Raw genomic sequence first — 19,064 nt, forward strand, 5'->3', positions numbered from 1 at the left:
GAAAAATGTTGAAATTACTTGGCTTTTGTAAAAATGTTTAAAGAATTAGGCAAAAAGGTAATGGTTATGAGAAGCTGGTAAAAATAAGATTTAAGTCTTAAGTTTTAAGGTTTTTTATAAGATAAGATGAAAATAGAGTAAGGTAATGTAATGACAGAATATTATGAATTATGGAAAGGATTTGCTGTGACAATTATCAATCAAGATACGAGAGATGGGAGGAGGAGGAGGTCATGGAAAGAAGGTAAAGAAAGTGGAGAATTTGAAAGTGATGGTTTTGTTTTTTCTTTTTCTTTTTCTTTTTGTCTTTTTTCTTTGTAATTTAAAATTTTTTTTTCCAATAAATATCATTATTAAAAAAAAATAAAGCAGGGGTTCGAGGGCCACCTGTCAAGGATGCTTTGGTTGAGATTCCTGGATTGATGACTCTACAAATGTATGATTCTAACACATGCAGCTTTCCCTTTAACTTCCTATGATGCTGTGATTCTGTCGCGCGTGCTTTGCCCTTCCTACGTGAAACCGATTCCCTTCCCCCTCAGAAAACGCGCCTCCCACCAATTGAGTTTGAAAGCACCTGGCAACACACACAAACCCCGCCCAGCCCCACCGGGGGGCAGCTGCGGCCCTTCAGGAGAACAGGCCGCGCTGCCCCGGGGGCCGACGGGAGTTGGAGTCCCCCTGCCGCTGACGGAACCCTTATTGGCCAATGAGGAGCGGCGGGGAGTCCAGCGCCTGCGCCCGCTGCGTGCTTCCGCGCGGAGCCCGCTTCCTCCCGGTAGCCCGGATGTTTCCGTTGTTGGAGCAGCCGAAGACGCGTCGGCTTTGAACGGGGAGCCGTTGGGGCGCCGCTGCGGCCGCCATGTCGTCTCCGGGAGGCCCCCTGGAGAAGCCGCAGATCATCGCGCACGCGCAGCAGAGCCTGAACTACACGGCCTTCGAGTGCAAGTGGGTGCCCAGCAGCGCCCGCCTCGTCTGCCTGGGCAGCTTCCCGCGGGGCAGCGGCGTCGTCCAGCTCTACGAGCTGCAAGGCGGCCGCCTCCACCTGCTCCGCGAAGTGAGTGAGGGCGGCCGGGCGGGCGGAGCGCGGGCTCCCGCTGCCTTTCGCCGGCTGCTGCTGCGGAGGAATTTGGCCCGCCTCGTGTTTGTTCAGGGGAGGGAAAGGGAACGAAGAAGGGGGGAGGAGCGCGCGTTGAATGGGCTGCCATAATAATAATAATAATAATAATAATACAGTAATAATAATCAAATTCAACTCTAATCGTGCTCGTCTCCCATGTTGTGAGAACTACGCCCTGAGAACTACAGGTGAAGGTCTGCAAATTTAATAAATTATAATTATTCACAATAATTATTCAGTTTTTACACCCTCATTTGTAGTTCACAGGGCAGTTCACAACATACACATACTACATATATGTATACAGTGGTGCCCCGCAAGACGAATGCCTTGCAAGACGAAAAACTTGCTAGAGGAAAGGGTTTTTCGGTTTTGCATTGCTTCGCTAGACGAATTTCCCTATGGGCTTGCTTTGCAAGACGAAAACGTCTTGCGCTTTTTTCTTAAAGCCGCTTGAAGAGGCGCAGTTGCGACGGACCGTGCTTCGCAAGACGAAAAACATCGCAAGACGAAAAGACTCGCAGAACGAATTATTTTCGTCTTCGAGGCACCACTGTATGTATATAAACACAAAGTGCGTAATAAAAATAAGAACAAAAACAAACTGATAACACCCCCCCCCCCGTCCCACAACCTAATTAAAAGGGTATACAGTGGTACTTCGGGTTACATACACTTAAGGTTACATACACTTCAGGTTACATACGCTTTAGGTTACAGCCTCCGCTAACCCATAAATAGTGCTTAAGGTTAAGAATTTTGCTTCAGGATGAGATCAGAAATGCAGCAGCGGGAGGCCCCATTAGCTAAAGTGGTGCTTCAGGTTAAGAACAGTTTCAGGTTAAGAACGGACCGCTGGAACGAATTAAGTACGTAACCAGAGGTACCACTGTATAGCAGAGGTAGGCAGTCTAAGGCCTGGGGACCAGATGCGGCCCATTAGCCTTCTCAATCCGGCCCGCGGGCAGTCTGTGAATCAGCGTGTTTTTGCATGAGTAGAATGTGTCCTTTTATTTCAAATGCATCTCTGGGTTATTTGTGGGGCATAGGAATTCGTTCATTGCCCCCCCCCCCTCAAAATACAGTCCGGCCCACCGCATGGTCTGAGGCATGGTGGACAGGCCCATGGCTGAAAAAGGTTGCTGACCTCCGGTATATAGGGTGATAATTCGCGGAAGGACTGCTAATAGAGGAAAGTTTTTACCTGGTGCTTAAAGATACAGTGGTACCTCGGGATGTGAACAGGATCTGTTCCGGAGCCCCATTTGCATCCTGAAAAGAACGTAAGACACAACTGCGTGGGTTGTGTTTCACCGCTTCTGTACATGACATCATTTTGACAGTCTGCGCAAGCGGCGAAACCCAGAAGTAATGCGCTCCGTTACTTCCGGGTCGCCGCGGAGCGCTACCCGAAAATACTTAACCTGAAGCGTATTTATCCCCAAGGTATGACTGTATGCAATGAAGGCACTAGGCGAGGCTCCTGGGCGGGTGGGTGGATGGGTGGGGGCATTCCTCAAGGAGGGAGCCATTGCAGAATAGGCCTGTTTTTGTGTTGCCACCTTCCGACCCTCCTAAGTTTTGCTTAGGAATGCAAGGAGAGCAAAATCCACCTAGTAAAGCATTGTAAGAATCTCAGCAACTAGCAAGTGCTGGTTGCCAAAGGAGTTGGGAACCCGTTGCCAGACCCCCATCATCATGCCCAATGGTCGGGGGGGGGGGGAATGGGAGTTGTGCACCAGAAACATCTGGAGAGCCACAGATCCCCCACCCTTGCAGAAGTCCAATTTGCCTTCTCATGCCAGGATTCTATGAAGAGTTGAAATAGTGTGGATTCATGCTTTTAAGCAACAAGGAAAAGGCAGACAATGTTAGGAACTATGCGTTTGTGAATTGCAATTCATCCTGAACTGAAGCATGCCAATTCTGAGTTCAGGTTATTACGTGGGAAACAGGAGTCAATATATGGAACTGCTTTCATAAGTTATGGTTCCCTTTCCAAAGACACACCCCTCCTTAGCCCCATTTAAAAAGGAAAGGGAAAAGGGGGGAGGGAGTCACAGGGTAGCCAGTCTTGCTGGTGTTTATTCAGAAGTAAAGCCTGTCAGTCAGTAGAGCATGAGACTAAGGCCTGGGGTCTGGATCTGGCCCAATCACCTTCTAAATCCGGCCTGCGGATGGTCCGGGAATCAGCATGTTTTTACATGAGCAGAATGTGTGCTTTTATTGAAAATGCATCTCTGGGTTATTTGTGGGGCATAGGAATTTCTTCATTATTTTCAAAATATAGTGCGGTCCCCCACAAGGTCTGAGAGACAGTGGACCGGCCCCCTGCTGAAAAAGTTTGCTGACCCCTGCTTTATATGGCTAATATATTTGGTCACCATTGTTCACTCCCATGTATCACGTTCTGGCCATTGTAAGTAGTAATCTAATTGTATTCAGTGAGTGAGGTGCCTTAGGTCAGCTAAGTAAGTTTGTGACTAAGATGATATTTGAATTGGGCTCATAGCTCACATTCTTAGGTAAAGCTGCCTTGAGTCCCTAGTTGGGCAAAAAGACAGGATATATAATAATAATAATAGTAATAATAATAATAATAGAGACAGATTTAGAGATGGGTGAAGAAGTGTAAATATTAAAAATAGCTTCAAGATGATAACTAATTTCAGTTTCAACTTTTAATTAGGAAGATTGATAATGAACTGTAAGCATATCCCAAAGCAGGATCAAATAATAAGAGAATCATGTATGGATTGGCATAGATAAAATGAAGCAATGTAATGTTTGTTTTACTCAGCATTTGGCAAACTAACGTTCAGTAATCAAGCACTGTTTAGAAACCAATAATGATGGGGAAAACCATGCTGATCACCATGGTGATAACCATTAGCTTTGCTTGTCTACACAGCCCTTTGCTTCCCACACAGCTTTGGTTGCTGTAGCTATAGCAATGTAGGAGAACACAATGTTGGCTGCCTTATGCATTGAGGAGTAGATTGTGGATAAAGTATTGAGGAGTGAGAGTCTTTTCGTCCGATAGATTGGCTGGCCAGTTATGGAAAATCAATCATGAGGTCTTCTCAATGAACAACTACTACTTTTACTGCTTTCTACCATTCAGAGAATGAAGTTTTATTTCAGCATTGTTCTCAATTACTAGCAGCCTATTTACAGCACTTGTTTAAACATAGGATTGCATCCAGCAATTTTTTTCCTTTGTGCAAGGGTTTCCACCTGAACAACAGAACTTAATCTCTCTTTCTCCTTCCCTGCACCCCACATCTATTGTTATCCCCACTCCTCTGAAACAGGTGGGGGTGGGAGTGGGGCTGAATGGAGAAAGGAGGAGAAGAGGAATCCCACTGCGCAGGCAGAACTCTTTGTGCTGGAAGGATGACATAAGTGGATGCAGCTCATAATTTTTTTATAATCTGATTTTAGTTACGCAATCCTATCCCCAAAACATGTGGTATATAAATAATACTAGTTCTGATATTTGCCAATTTAAAAAATATGAAAAGGAGAGGGAGAAAATAGTAGGTAAGTTGCAATCTACTTTTATGTTTGCAAACTATCAGCAGTTGCTAGGTTTACTAACTATGGACATCTCTGAAATAAATTGGAAAGAAGAATGACAGCTCAGTCTATGGATGCCGATCCAAGAATGAGTCCAACTGAATTCAAGTGGAATTTACTCCTAGGCAAATGTGTATGGGATTGCCGCCACAGCAACTTAAAATAGCCTTATTAATGACAAATCTCTCCCATATTCACTTAGACAAATCAAATTTCATAACCAAAAATCAGACTAAAATGTGTGACTTGTCTGTTAATATCAGTATTCATGGTGCATATTTGAATTTTGCTAAAGCCTACCAGCAGTAACTCTCAAGAGAAACTGGCTTTTGACGTTTACTTTTTTATCAGCACAATACTAACAGAACCAGTCTGTTAGAGTGGACAAGATAATAAATGTAAAATTATTAAGCCTTCCTCCTAGGTTTTTTTTTGTCCTTTCCAGATTGAAAAATCAAAGCCTGTTAAATGTGGAACCTTTGGTGCTTCTTCTCTGCAACAAAGATACCTAGCTACAGGAGATTTTGGTGGAAATTTAAACATATGGTAAGAACATTTTTGCTGGTTAATACTGTTTAAATCTCCATTTCACACTTCACCTATTCTTTTGTTCTCCACTAATTCAAATTTGTCACTTTATTTAAGTCGTCTTAGTTTAGGATCACAAAGGTTTTAGGCAGTTGTAACCTAATTAAGTTATATAGAAAAATTAGTTAATTATGCCACCTCTGCATGGTTTTGTGACTTTCCAAAGCAATTTGTGATATGCAATCGTAGACTACTATTTTAATTTTTAAATATCAGTGAACATATTTAGGTAGTGTTTTTAGATACTGTTGTTTTATAAATTTCACAGTCTTTTTGAAGTACTCCCTTCACAGGTGAAAAACCACCAAAGATAATGGCACTTGGTTGTTGTTGTTGTCTTTTTTGGGAGTGGGGAGCTTTCTGCATGCTTACCTTTTGACCCTTATTAATCATGGTTTCACCAGACAGAGAAATCCATGAATCTGTATACCTTGTTAACAACTTGCTTTTGTTTTCTGCATTAGTTCTCCTAATACATGTATTAACTAGATTAAATAAGAGTATTTTGCATTTTCTTCATTTGTCCTGATAAGCAGAGGGTGTATGCGGGTTGTTGAATGATAGTAGCATTGACTAGCTAGAAAGAAGCACTGTGTCCAGATGCTAAAAGAAAAAGTAGAATTTAAGGGAAAAAGAAAAACCCTAAAAAGAACAGGATTTGCAAATATGGTAAGATTACTATTGAACTCACAACCCAAGGGGCACATTTTACAACCTTCTGGTTCTTGATGTCCCTTTCTTGAATGATTTAGAAAACTTCAAATGTTCCTAGATGTCAGTAGCTAATACTCAGGCACAAGTTATTTGCTTTTGAATTCCCGCCTCCCTTAGGATTTCGCCCAACCTTATCATAAAGCTATAAAAAAGTTAAAGGGACATATTTCAACCTCCATTCTCCCATTTCTTTTTCTTTCTATCTCTCTTTTACATTTTTACTAGCTCTTACTATTTGAACCGGTTCTCATGTAGTACTAAGTGAAAACATGATTTAGTACCAGATAGCACAGCAGCAACAGGACTGGGGTGGGAGGGAATCCTCCAGGAACCTGCAAATTTGCGTGTTTGCACTAAGCTATGATTTGGCTTAGCACTGCATGTGAACTGGGCCTTTGCAGGCTCAGCATACCAATCAAAAAGTTGAATTGTAGTCTTGAATTTTTGTAGTTTGGATTGTGAAGGTGTTTCTTGAACCTTTGGAATTCCATCAGTTTTTGGTGGGAAAGGAAAGAACACAGTTAAAAAAAATGTTTGCATCAAATTTGTCATTGTAACAAATAGCAACGATAAAAATGTTGCTTCTTAAGGCTTGAGCAGGTTCAGATTTTGATTAATGGGTTGTTACTCTTAAAACCACTTTTGGTTTTTGCATCACAAATTTTTGCATATCATTTTAATAATCACTGCTATTTGAAACTGAATTGAGAATAGTTTGTTTTAACCATTGTGGTATAAAATATCCCTAATTCAATTTACTGAGAACCATTAAAGAACACAAAACTAATTATGCCATAAGCTCTCATGGATTTAAAGTCCAGTTCCTCAGGTGCACCAGTTTATGACACGGTAGTTGTATTTGTCTGTAAGTTGCCGTAAGACTCTTAGCTTCATTTTTGGAAATCGTAAAAAAATAATTGTTCCTTTCTGGTGTTTAGGAATTTGGAAGTTCCAGAAATCCCAGTGTACTCTGTGAAGGGACATAAAGAAATAATCAATAGTATTGATGGCGTTGGTGGCTTAGGAATCGGAGAAGGAGCACCAGAAATTGTGACGGGAAGTCGGGATGGTGAGTTAGATCTACTGCAGTGTCACTGATTAGAAGGGAAAGCGAAGTGGGTTAGGATAAATCCAGCTAATAGCTTCCAATGATTACCATTCTTCTGTCTTCATATGTTAGTGTTATGAACCAATTTAGTCCTCTTGTCTAAATTTAAAGGGTGTTTCCATCTATTCAGAAGTAAGTACTGTTCAGCTGAATGGGGCTTACTACCAGTGGAGATTGGCATGTGAGTAAGCCTGATTAACACAGTGGAACCTACAAGTAAATGTGCCCAGGATTCTGTCACCTGTCTTTACCATAAGATAGTTTCTGAGACCTAAGCAATTCTAAAACATTGTCTTTTCAAACTAGGACAACTATGTAGGGATATTGAGAATGGGAAAGTGAGAGGATTGAGAAGCATGGGGGATGGTCTAAGGTAAAGGTAAAGGGACCCCTGACCATCAGGTCCAGTCGTGACCAACTCTGGGGTTGCAGCGCTCATCTCGCTTTATTGGCCGAGGGAGCCGGCGTACAGCTTCCGGGTCATGTGGCCAGCATGACTAAGCCACTTCTGGCGAACCAGAGCAGCGCATGGAAACGCTGTTTACCTTCCTGCTGGAGCGGTACCTATTTATCTACTTGCACTTTGATGTGCTTTCGAACTGCTAGGTTGGCAGGAGCATGGACCGAGCAATGGGAGCTCACCCCGTCGCGGGGATTGGAACTGCCGACCTTCTGATCGGCAAGTCCTAGGCTCTGTGGTTTAACCCACAGCGCCACCCGCGTCCCCTCGGGCGATGGTCTACTCTTGCTTAAAAAACTACTAGATCAAAATATCTTGCATCTCCCAAGCATCGCATGGTCAAGGGTTGTACATGTGCACTTTCTTGAGGCCACTGGATTCTAAGCTCCAGCAGCTGAGAAGGGCATTGTCCCTGCCTTGCTAACTCAAGGTCCCAGTATTTTTCTGGGAACTGGACTTGGCTGAGTGCTCACCTGATGTCTGACATTAAGGGTAGCATCATGGACTTGCGTCCTCCTGCCTGACGGATCCAGAGCCGCTCAGTGGAGAAAGTTGCGGAGGCCAATGCTTCTATCATTTACTGGAAAGGGGAGGGGAGAGTGAGATGCAAGTGGAGACTGGTTTGTCACTCTAAACGTGAAAGAACATGAATGTGCCTGAATTTGTGGAGGGAGGACAAAGGAATGAAGATCTATTTCCTCTCTGCCCCCACCTTTCTAGCAGTTCATTTTCTGATGGGTCTTCACTTGACTTGTTTTATTTAATGTGGCCTTTTGCTTTCTATGAGTTCAGTTACAAGCTCCTATGACAGATAGGTAGCCGTGTTGGTCTGCCATAGTCAAAACAAAAAAATTCATTCCAGTGGCACCTTAAAGACCAACTAAGTTAGTTCTTGGTATGAGCTTTCGTGTGCAAGCATCTGAAGAAGTGTGCTTGCACACGAAAGCTCATACCAAGAACTAACTTAGTTGGTCTTTAAGGTGCCACTGGAAGGAATTTTTTTGTTAAGCTCCTATGAATCACTTTACAAGCATAGCAGCTTGTAGGATGGGGAACTAGTGAATAGCTGTTAATTGCAGCAGTTCTAAAGTAACACCGGATGATGATGTTTTGAGCTGTGCCTATGTGCAGCAAAAAAGGTGGACGGTTATATTGCTCTAGCAGGGACTGACCAGGGAGGTGAGTGGCAGCAATCGCAGACCATCCTGTCTGATATCAGGTGCTCCAGAGGGTGCTGTACATTAGCTTAAGATAGGTCATTGGCGTTGTGGTGTGTTTTTTTTTTAAAAAAGAACACCAGCTGGAGCAACACTGCATGGCTGTATCTCATTGGGCAAGCAGAAATGCCACGGGGTCTACAGAGATGCAAATCAGCATGGGCATTGCTACAACTAAGAGGTCCCCTGAGGATTAATCTGTACTGAGCATTTGTGGCTGTCTTACAATGTTTGCGCATGCTTGGGCACATTAGCTGTTCTATAAACTAGTAACTGATAGTTTTAAATAAGTCAATTTCTTGTGTACATTCCTGGCACAATATCTCTTGTTTTTAATAGATTGCCACCAGATGTCAGAGCAAATCAAGTTTATTTAGGTATAATAGGGGAGCAAAAAAGAATGAAAATAAGAAGAGTCTTTTTTCTGATCTCCCCACCCTTAAATCATGTCAAGCTTTCGTTAAAACTTATTGAATTATAAGCCTGTAGTATAAAGAAGCTTTTTCTATTATTCTGTTTCAAAGGGATGTCAGATGAGGACCAGGCCTTTTTGCGGGGTGGGATGAGTAGGATATGAAAAAAAGCAAAGCAGCAATCTAAAAACAAAAATCTGTCAGATTTTTAAGACTAGGAAGAGGACGCTCTTACAGCACTAATTAATAAGACTACACCTACTGATTAGTCCAATCTATCACTGCTTATCCATAGTTGTCCTCCCCGCCCCCTGCCCAGCTAGTATATACTTGGTAACAGCAGTCTTGGCCAGCCTTTTTCCATTCTAGGTTCCTCCTCAGCTGCCATATGATATGGTTACAAGGGTACTGCAATCAGATCTACATATGCTGTATGTTCTATTTTGAGTCCCACATAGAACAGGGATTTCACATAAGTCATTAGAGGGCTGTAGCAAACTGATATCTGCATATGTGAAGATACAAAAAGAAGAACATAAAGCAAGACAATTGCAGAAAGATCTGTATAATTTACATATAAAAATGTGTGGTATTAGTCGGCCTGTCTTCTTAATGGAGATTACAGCTTCCAGGAAACGGAAGCTAGTATTTTAGCTGAGTTGCATCTTCTTTCATTTATCAGTTAGTCTGCTCATTGGATGAAACAGCTCATCCATCAAATTGTGAAAGCATTGAAACAAACTCTTCTATTATTATTTTTTAAAGTACATTAAAAATGAATAGGAGTAAGGGGGACATTAATAGTGTTTTATTAAGCAAGTTACTGGGGCCGAAGTGATATAATAAATGCCACCAGGTGTTTTATCAGTAAAATAATAATCCATTATCCACTTTTGCAGGGACCGTGAAGGTGTGGGACCCAAGACAAAAAGACACTCCAGTTGCCAATATGGAACCAGCCCAAGGAGAGAGCAAGAGAGACTGCTGGACAGTTGCGTTTGGTAAGGCCTCTCTTGAGCTGGTTGATTTTTGATGGCATACAAACATATATCATGGAACTTGTCTTTGCTCCCATTGCTTTTGTACCATAACATGGAGTTTAAATGACTCTATACGAAATGGAGTCTGTAGAGTGCTGCTTTTGGAAATATAGCTTGCAGCTACTTCCTTTTCTCTTCGATCTTCTCAGGGTTCTAGCTTTCTGTTGCAGAAGCACCACTTCTGTCTCCAAGAATGCAGTTTTGACATTTTAAATAAAATAAGTAATACAGAAAGACAGTAAAAGGTAAAGGGACCCCTGACCATTAGGTTCAGTCGTGACTGACTCTGGGGTTTCGGCACTCATCTCGCTTTATTGGCCAAGGGAGCCGGCATACAGCTTCCGGGTCATGTGGCTAGCATGACTAAGCCACTTCTGGCGAACCAGAGCAGCGCACGGAAACACCGTTTACCTTGCTGCTGGAGAGGTACCTATTTATCTACTTGCACTTTGAGGGCTTTCAAACTGCTAGGTTGGCAGGAGCAGGGACCGAGCAATGGGAGCTCACCCCATCGCAGGGATTCGAACCACCGACCCTCTGACCAGCAAGTCCTAGGCTCTGTGGTTTAACCCACAGCGCCATCCACGTCCCTACAGAAAGACAGTAGCTTGCACTAAATCTTTCCAGCTGTTGCCCTTGTCCTTTGTTAAATGCCTTTATCTCTTCTTGAATAGTAGTAGCCTGTCATTCCAGGACTGGTTTTCTACCAGAAATGCATTATGCTTTTATAACAGAATAGGTGCACAAATGTGACTTGTTATAAAAATTGTTGGTCATATGATTTTTTAAGCAGTGCCTCTTTTTTTCTAACTAGGTAATGCTTACAATCAAGAGGAACGTGTTGTATGTGCCGGTTATGACAATGGGGATGTCAAATTGTTTGACCTTAGGAACATGACACTACGGTGGGAGACCAACATCAAGAATGGGGTAATGTTTCACAAATGTATGTCTATTTTTTGCAATACAGATACTTCTAGTCTGGGAATTATGCTTAGTGCGATTAAAATTAAGCTGCATATTTAGTTATTTTTTTCTGTGCACTTTTTTGGGGTATGGCAAAAAAATATTACTCTTTGTATGACAGTAGTCAGTACAAGTTGCTAAGTTTGCATTTGTCCTCAATACTTTGTAGTTCAGGCTTTGGAAATGACATTGAAGGATGTCTTTGTTACAAGGCACGGATCTGTAGAGGAATAAAATCTACACAGTTAGAATGAGAAATATACCATATTTTTCTGTGTATTAGACGAGGTTTTTTGACTAAAAAGTCATGTCATAAAACTGGGGTCGTCCAGTACACGGGTAGTGGTAAGGGGTGGGGGAAGTGGTGTGACTGCCAGTCAGCCGGTTGGCGGGACCGCAGTTTCCCCTGATGCTGCAGCGAGTGCAAAATGATCTAGGGAGTTTTTCCTGCCCACAGCTGCATGGGGGGAGAAGCTAAACAACTTTGGGCCATCTCCCCTCATTTTCTTAAAACTGAGTCTCAAAAATGGGGGGCGGGTTTCTTATACATGGGGGCATATTATAGATGGAAAAGTACAGTAGTTCACTAAATGAAAAGTGTAGTTCTATACAGAGTTCAGGGTACCCAGTCCTGTTGGCTGGGATTCCCTCCTTTCCCCTAAAAATCACGCAGTAGGTCTTGGGTCTGTGTTCTGGAATGGCAAGCTCCCTTGCTACAGGTCAAACCACTTCTGAAACTCTTTTTTAAAATTTTTTTTAAATTTTCAGTGCAAAATTATAACAAAAATTGCAAACATTGAATCCAAGATAATACTATACAAACAAGAAAGAAAAACAGAACACCAAAAAGGAAACAAAAAACAAAAGAAAAAGCACACATCTACAAATAAAACCATATCTTCATTCTAATCTAGTCATTACATACATATACACATATTGACCTTGTTTCTTTGTTCCTTTTACTCTTTCTAAATTGTGTCTAATGTAGATTACTTCTATCTTTATACTTTTTTACACCATTTTTCTTTTTCTTTAGCCCTGTAAAGCATCATTCATTACATACCGATATGTTTATTCCAGAGCAATGTTTTTTCATATACTCTTTAGCACATCCCCATTCTTTTAATAATTTCTGGTCCTATTGTCCCCTTATGAATGCTGTGAGTCTTGCCAGATTTATAGATTCACAAAATTTAATTTGCCATTCTTTCATTGATGGAATTTTTCTCCCTTTCCAATTTTTTGCTATAAGCATCCTGGCAGCTACCACTTCTGAAACTCTTGTAGTCTCAAAGCCAGATTACAGTTGATCATGGAGGTCTGGTGTTATAACAGGATTCCCACGAGGCATGCCTAAGCTTTTGGATTGCTCCCAAGGTCCCTAATTACACTTCCCTTGGCAAGTGTATTTGCTGCCCCCTGTCAGAAAATCCCCAATTGTGTAGCTAGAGAAACAGCTTGAGGTTGTCTTTACTGTTGGACGGTATTTTGGAGGTGCTCAGAACGCCCCCAGAGTTCAGTGCAACCGCAGTGAAAATCCCTTCCTGGTAGGAAAGGAAGGCACAGAAGCACACCTAAAAAACAGCAAGGCCCACTCTTTTCATTTTGAGCTGAAGACTTGTTATGCTTGCCTCTACGCTTCTGTGGTGCTCCAACCCCCTGAGAAGGTAAAGAAGAAAATAAGTCCCAGCCTGGTCTCCAGTTGGAATTCAAGGCATGGGACAGGCATCAGCCTAGCATTGTGCTGGCTTATGAGGCTGCTTCTTAAATTGCCCTACGATTCAGGAATATTCTCCCCTATTCCAAACTTCAGAGTAAGGGAGGGTAGCAGGTGATTGCCCATAACCCTGGATTGTATTGTGGCAATTGGGGAAGGACCCTTGGAAATGGGTCAGGATCTCAGAGACTATGTAGTTTGGGTTGGCTGCTACTGCCAGCCAAAATTTGTGAATCCCCGTTGAGAAGGAGGAAGAGGGTGAGAGGACAGCCACAAACTCAGGGCCTGTTCCAGCTGGACTGTCTTCCCACTCTACCCCACCCCAGTCAACTTTACATTTTATACTATTTATTTTAGTCCTTTAAAATTGTAAGCTGCCTTTGGTGCCTTGGCAGAAAGGCGATATATGAATGAATGAATGAATGAATGAATGAATGAATGAATAATATGCATATATAACCATACCCCAGAAGCATCACTTTGATTCTAGGCATACCTAAATGTACATAGGAATGGCCTGCATGGCTTTCCATCTTGAGCTCTTTCTCAGTGGGCCTTGCTTCTAAATAAACACAGTTAGGATTGCACCGCAATTCCGCTGAAGTCTTAATGCTTGCTTGCTTTATGCTTCTAGGTTTGCAGTCTTGAATTTGACAGGAAGGATATAAATATGAACAAATTGGTAGCAACATCACTTGAAGGAAAGTTTCATGTTTTTGACATGAGGACTCAGCATCCAACTAAAGGTTTTGCTTCAGTTTCAGAGAAGGTACGGTATAAAACACAAGGCTGTTCATTGTTCTGACAGAAAATACGCTACCCTTGCCATGGGGAAAAGGCAAAGCAAAAGGTTTAGGTGGGAACAGATGCTCATAAGAGTACTATGACTGGGGCCCTAAACCTCTGGAAGACTTTCCCCCCTGAACACTCTCATGGGGCAGTAGTCAACTATTTGCAGTGGGGATATTTTTGGTAAACGTCTATGAAGAGGTTGTTTTTTCCCCCAGTCGTATATAAATGTTGTGAAATAAATTGTGGGACTAGGGCCTTCTGGCGGTTCCCTCGCTGCGAGAAGCCAAGTTACAGGGAACCAGGCAGAGGGCCTTCTTGGTAGTGGCACCCGCCCTATGGAACCCCCCTCCCATCAGATGTCAAGGAAATAAGCAGCTATCTTATTTTTAAAAGACATCTGAAGGCAGCCCTGTTTAGGGAAGCTTTTAATGTTTAATAGGTTATTGTATTTTAGTGTTTAGTTGGAAGCCGCCCAGAGTGGCTGGGGAAACCTAGCCGGATGGGCGGGGTATAAATAATAAATTATTATTATATAATTATTATCTTTGAGCGAAGAAAAGGCTAAGTTTGGAGTGCGGTTGGATGGTGCCTTGTATGCCTCCTTCCAGCAGCTCCTCCAGCCAAGCTGGTGCCAAATTTCTGAGCTGCCCCGCCCTGCCCCAAAGGAGGTGCCTCCTCACACTGCCCCACAGGGGCCTGGGAAGCACCCCCATGCCAGCTTCAGAGGCACCATTTGCCAGGGCTGCTGCAGCTAGCAGTCACACAAGCTTTTGGGAGGCAGAGATGCGAGAGGGCATCAGAGGAGGGAAGGAAGGAAAGAGGGACAGAGGCCTGTGTTGCCCGTGGCACCCCTGACCAACATTCAAGGCACGCCAGGGTGCCATGACCCACTGGTTGAAAATCACTGGACTAGATTAACGTTTGTACAATTTTTGTCTAACTTTGTTGTTAGGCCCACAAATCAACCATGTGGCAAGTTCGGCATCTTCCACAGAACAGAGATATATTTGTGACTAGTGGAGGAGCCGGAAACCTTCACCTTTGGAAATAGTAAGTATTTACTGTTCATCCGGGTGGGGGGGCGTGCAGAGGAGTAGGACCAGGTTTGTCTGAGTAGCCCTAATTCTGTACATTCAGTTACGGTGATGGTAGCTTTTCATGTCGTAGGAGAGCTTTCTGTTAAGACCAGATTATTAGAAGTGGCTTAGCTTTGCATCTGCAACCCAACATTTTTTTTTGGCAGTGGATATACGTTGCGGGGGACGTGGGTGGTGCTGTGGGTTAAACCACAGAGCCTAGGACATGCCGATCAGAAGGTCAGTGGTTCGAATCCCTGCGATGGGGTGAGCTCCCGTTACTCAGTCCCAGCTCCTGCCAACCTAGTAGTTTGAAAGCACATCAAAGTGCAAGTAGATAAATAGGTATCGCTCTGGCGGGAAGGTAAATGGCGTTTCCGTGTGCTGCTCTGGTTCGCCAGAAGCGGCTTAGTCATGCTGGCCACATGACCTGGAAAAACTGTCTGCGGACAAACGTTGGCTCCCTCAGCCTATAGAGTGAGATGAGCGCGCAACCCCAGAGTCGTTCACGACTGGACCTAACGGTCAGGGGTCCCTTTACCCTTTACCTTATATGTCGCAGGGAACTTAAATAATTTTGCCATCACTTTGTGTTCAAACGCAGCTGTACATTCCTCTGCCAAATGAAAATATATGATCTTTGTTCCATAGATTGAGTACCTTACTAGTGTTCCTAACAGTGACTGTCCTCCTGTAATATGTTAATGCTAACAAGTCCCTGAAATAATACTTGACCAACACAGATTTGTTTCTAGTCTCCCTGTAAGTCTGTACAGGGAACACACTGTCCGGTGGCTTAAGCCCTTTGTTTCTTCTCTGCCTAGCTCCTATAAACTGACATAATTTCATTCTCCCTTTCTCAAGGGTGGCTAGTTAGAACTAGAGTATCAGGGTGGAAGTTTTGCTGAGCTGCTAGGCTCTTCCAGTCTGTGAATTGGCTTGATGTTTATATGAGCCTTCTTGCTCCAGAAGCAGTGTGCTTTGCTCCAGTACAGATGCCATTTAAAACTAACTTCTGAACAGAACCACAAACTCCTTCTGCTCTTGGGTGGGACAGACAAGAGAAGAGGCTTTAGCTCTTTTAAATGGCTACACTGAGCACATACTGAATATAATAAAATTCAGGAATAGCATACATCTTCTGTTTTTAATGTCTGTCTTTATCGTTTTTAAAATTACTCCAGCTAGAGGTTTTTTTGTAAGTAGCATACACGTCTTGATAAATAAATTTCAGCATACATATTTATGTATTTTAACATTTTACCAAGGAGCTTTATAGAACAGAAAGCTTATTGACACAGCCTTGATCAGGCATAGGCAAACTTGGCCCTCCAGATGTTTTGGGACTACAATTCCTATCATCCCTGACCACTGGTCCTGTGATCATGGGAGTTGTAGTCCCAAAACAGCTGGAGGGCCAAATTTGCCTATGCCTGACCTTGATGTTTAACGTCCTTCTGAGCTTTGGTTTGCCAAAAGCTGCAGTATTCACTTGCCTGGGATTACGCCCCATTGAATTCAGTAGGACTTCTGAACAGACGTGCATAGGATTGTACTGTAACTTAGCATTATTAAAATTCTGGAGTCTTCTGCATTTCCTTTGTGATATCTCCCATCTCCCGCAATGTCAGTATGATATAGTTTCTGGGGGTTGGATTTGAATGTGAAGAAACCAGGTTGAGGAGTCACTTGTGAGATCCAGGCAGTGACCTTGGGCAAGTCACGATCTTAGCCTAAACCAACTTACAAGATTGTTGTGAGGGTAACATAAGATACCCATTGTAAGTGACCCTGAACTCTTTGGTGTGTGCTTATACTCTTTGGTGTATAAGCAGGTGGTGTGTGCTTATAACAGGCTTTTCACATACCTTTTTTGATCTCTTTTCCAGTGAGTATCCTGCGCAGCGGTCTAAGCAAGATTCAGAGGGAAATGAGATGGGAGTAGCAGGTTCGGTTAGCCTTTTACAGAATGTGACGTTGTCAACACAACCTATTTCAAGCCTTGACTGGAGCCCTGACAAAATGGGTCTCTGTGTCTGTAGTGCCTTTGATCAGACTCTGAGAGTACTCATCGTCACTAAACTGAACAGGATTTGACAAAGGACTTCTAAGGAGCAAAAATGTATGAGTTCCAGAGCAAGAACCTTTTAGAAATGTAATGGAATCTCTGTATGACCTCATGCTACAGAACAAAATGTGAAACATTTTGTCTGGGGTACTTTTCACCATTTTGAAGTGTAGCATACATTTCTACAACCTGTGCCTTCAGTTTTAGCACATTAAGACCTGTTTGTATGTGACACACTTAAGTTCAAGGTTTCTTGTGGTTGTGGCCTTTTTTTGTACAGCAGTAAAAAATTGTTGACATTTGCTTAAATCATTTTTAATCATTTTGTGTGTCTGTTGCCCACAAAACTAAACCATATCTTAGAAACCAACTTCCAGAACTAGCAAGTGTTTTTCCTTTAAAGTACTGCATTTGTTAGTATGTTCACCAAAATGGCTTGGATTGCACTTATTTTCTGCAGTTAAAATTTGAACAGCTGTGTTTTAATGTAATAAAGGTTAATGTTTGTAGTGATATTTTTCAGTTATTGGCTGCTTATTTAAAATATGATAAATAAACATGAATGGAATAGTATTATAATTTGAGTGTAGTTTGCTATACTCCGGCCAGAAAGATGGGTTTCTGCACACCTATTTTGATATTAAAACCACACCTACCGTATTTTGATATTAAAACCAACTTTGCTCAATTTACAATCATTTTACCTTTAAGATCAAATTTGCTTAAACTTAATTTTGTGCTTGTGCTTAGAAATCAGTTGAATATTAATCAAATTTAATTCCCCACATCAATTGGGTGTTTTGAACAAGCTATTATTCTTTTTCAAGATCAATGTAAAATCTAAATCTAAATCTATAGACAATAAAAGCATAATAAAATAAGTTGAAAGGTTTAACAGATCAACAGAAAATAATATAAAATGTCAGACAGGTCTTAAAAGCACAGTAGAAGCACTACATCTGAATCACTGAAGAGATTCCAAGTCAAATTTTATTTTGATTAAGTGAAAAACGTCTAAGCTTCCAAAGTATGCATATACAGTGCACTGAGAATCACTTTGAACATGATTTTCCACAAGGTTGGAAAAATCCACACATGCCGGAACTGGATGCTTGCCTTGTGTGAAGCTGTGGACAGTTTTAAAATAAATAAAAAATAAATAAAAAGTATTTTGTCATAGAAGTGATATGTGTGACCAGTCCTGTGAAATAGTTTGCAGTCTTGAAGATGTTCATTAAAAATAAATAAATTGTGCAGTAGAAACGTATTGCAAAGTTTCAGATAGAACAAAAGAATTGTAAAACTATGATTTCCAGAACTTCTCAAGACACCACATTATTACTGCATCATTATCCAGGCCAATAGAATGATCTACTTGATGACTTTGTGTCAAACATCTTGATTTCTGTCTGGTGGCAGCATGGATCTTGCTTGTTTTGGAAGTAAACCCCACGGAGTTAAAGGGTCTTACAAGTAAATTGTACCCAGAACTGTAGCTGCGTAGTGTCAGCCTATACATGTCTACTCAGAAATAAATTCCACTGAACTCAAGAGGAAATACTCCCAGTTAAATGTGCATAGGCATGCAGGCATAAGACGTTCCAGACAAGGAATGACTGCTGGGAGGAGCATAGAAAGAAAGAAACATGTTGCATCTGCTGCAGCACAATCAGGCACCGAAACACTCCCAACGGTTTGACTTCAGCCCCAAAGGCGCACTCTTCCACCATCTCCCGAGACAAAGGTATGTCAACTTTTAAAGCGTCTCAAGCCTTTTTGTTTTAATCTTAACACTGTAGAGCTGAGAGCTTCAGTAACTGAACCCTAAAATATATGGTAAAGGTAAAGGGACCCCTGACCATTAGGTCCAGTCGTGGCCGACTCTGGGGTTGCGGCGTTCATCTCGCTTTATTGACCGAGGGAGCTGGCATACAGCTTCCGGGTCATGTGGCCAGCATGACTAAGCGGCTTCTGGCGAACCAGAGCAGCGCACGGAAACGCTGTTTACCTTCCCGCCGGAGCAGTATCTATTTATCTACTTGCACTTTGAGGTGCTTTTGAACTGCTAGGTTGGCAGGAGCTGGGACTGAGCAACGGGAGCTCACCCCGTCACGGGGATTCGAACCGCCGACCTTCTGATCGGCAAGCCCTAGGCTCTGTGGTTTAACCCACAGCGCCACCCGCGTCCAAAATATATGGAGGACTG

At 42.4% G+C, this 19,064-nt stretch overlaps 1 protein-coding gene and 2 long non-coding RNA genes across 4 annotated transcripts in view; 1 reads left to right on the forward strand and 2 right to left on the reverse strand.

Moving 5' to 3' along the window:
• Positions 1-19,064, reverse strand: part of LOC310703239 — a 220,635-nt gene that overhangs the window by 151,492 nt on the left and 50,079 nt on the right. The window lies entirely within an intron of this gene.
• LOC310703205 overlaps positions 1-19,064 on the reverse strand; it is a 67,640-nt gene that overhangs the window by 13,279 nt on the left and 35,297 nt on the right. The window lies entirely within an intron of this gene.
• Positions 525-17,373, forward strand: DNAAF10 (dynein axonemal assembly factor 10). Of its 2 annotated transcripts, none has more exons than XM_083495295.1 (8): positions 525-1,057; positions 5,145-5,245; positions 6,940-7,070; positions 10,099-10,200; positions 11,054-11,169; positions 13,557-13,691; positions 14,667-14,764; positions 16,680-17,373. In XM_083495295.1, the coding sequence occupies exons 1-8, from the start codon at positions 863-865 to the stop codon at positions 16,885-16,887; spliced, it is 1,086 nt and encodes a 361-aa protein (XP_083351421.1). In that variant the 5' UTR covers positions 525-862; the 3' UTR covers positions 16,888-17,373. The 2 variants fall into 2 exon arrangements, 1 of the variants encoding a protein (XP_083351421.1); XR_014523951.1 differs by having other exon boundaries at positions 769-1,057; positions 14,667-14,978; positions 15,353-17,373.

This window comes from Podarcis liolepis (genome assembly GCF_965112155.1).
Source record: "Podarcis liolepis genome assembly, chromosome: 3".
Classification (NCBI taxonomy): Eukaryota; Metazoa; Chordata; class Lepidosauria; order Squamata; family Lacertidae; genus Podarcis; species Podarcis liolepis.

Bases quoted from the DNA above. Each gene is read 5' to 3' on its own strand.
- DNAAF10 (XM_083495295.1), top strand. From the start codon at position 863: ATGTCGTCTCCGGGAGGCCCCCTGGAGAAGCCGCAGATCATCGCGCAC. The intron at 1,058-5,144 runs GTGAGTGAGGGC...TGTCCTTTCCAG, and splicing joins GCCTCCACCTGCTCCGCGAA to ATTGAAAAATCAAAGCCTGT. The intron at 10,201-11,053 runs GTAAGGCCTCTC...TTTTCTAACTAG, and splicing joins CTGCTGGACAGTTGCGTTTG to GTAATGCTTACAATCAAGAG.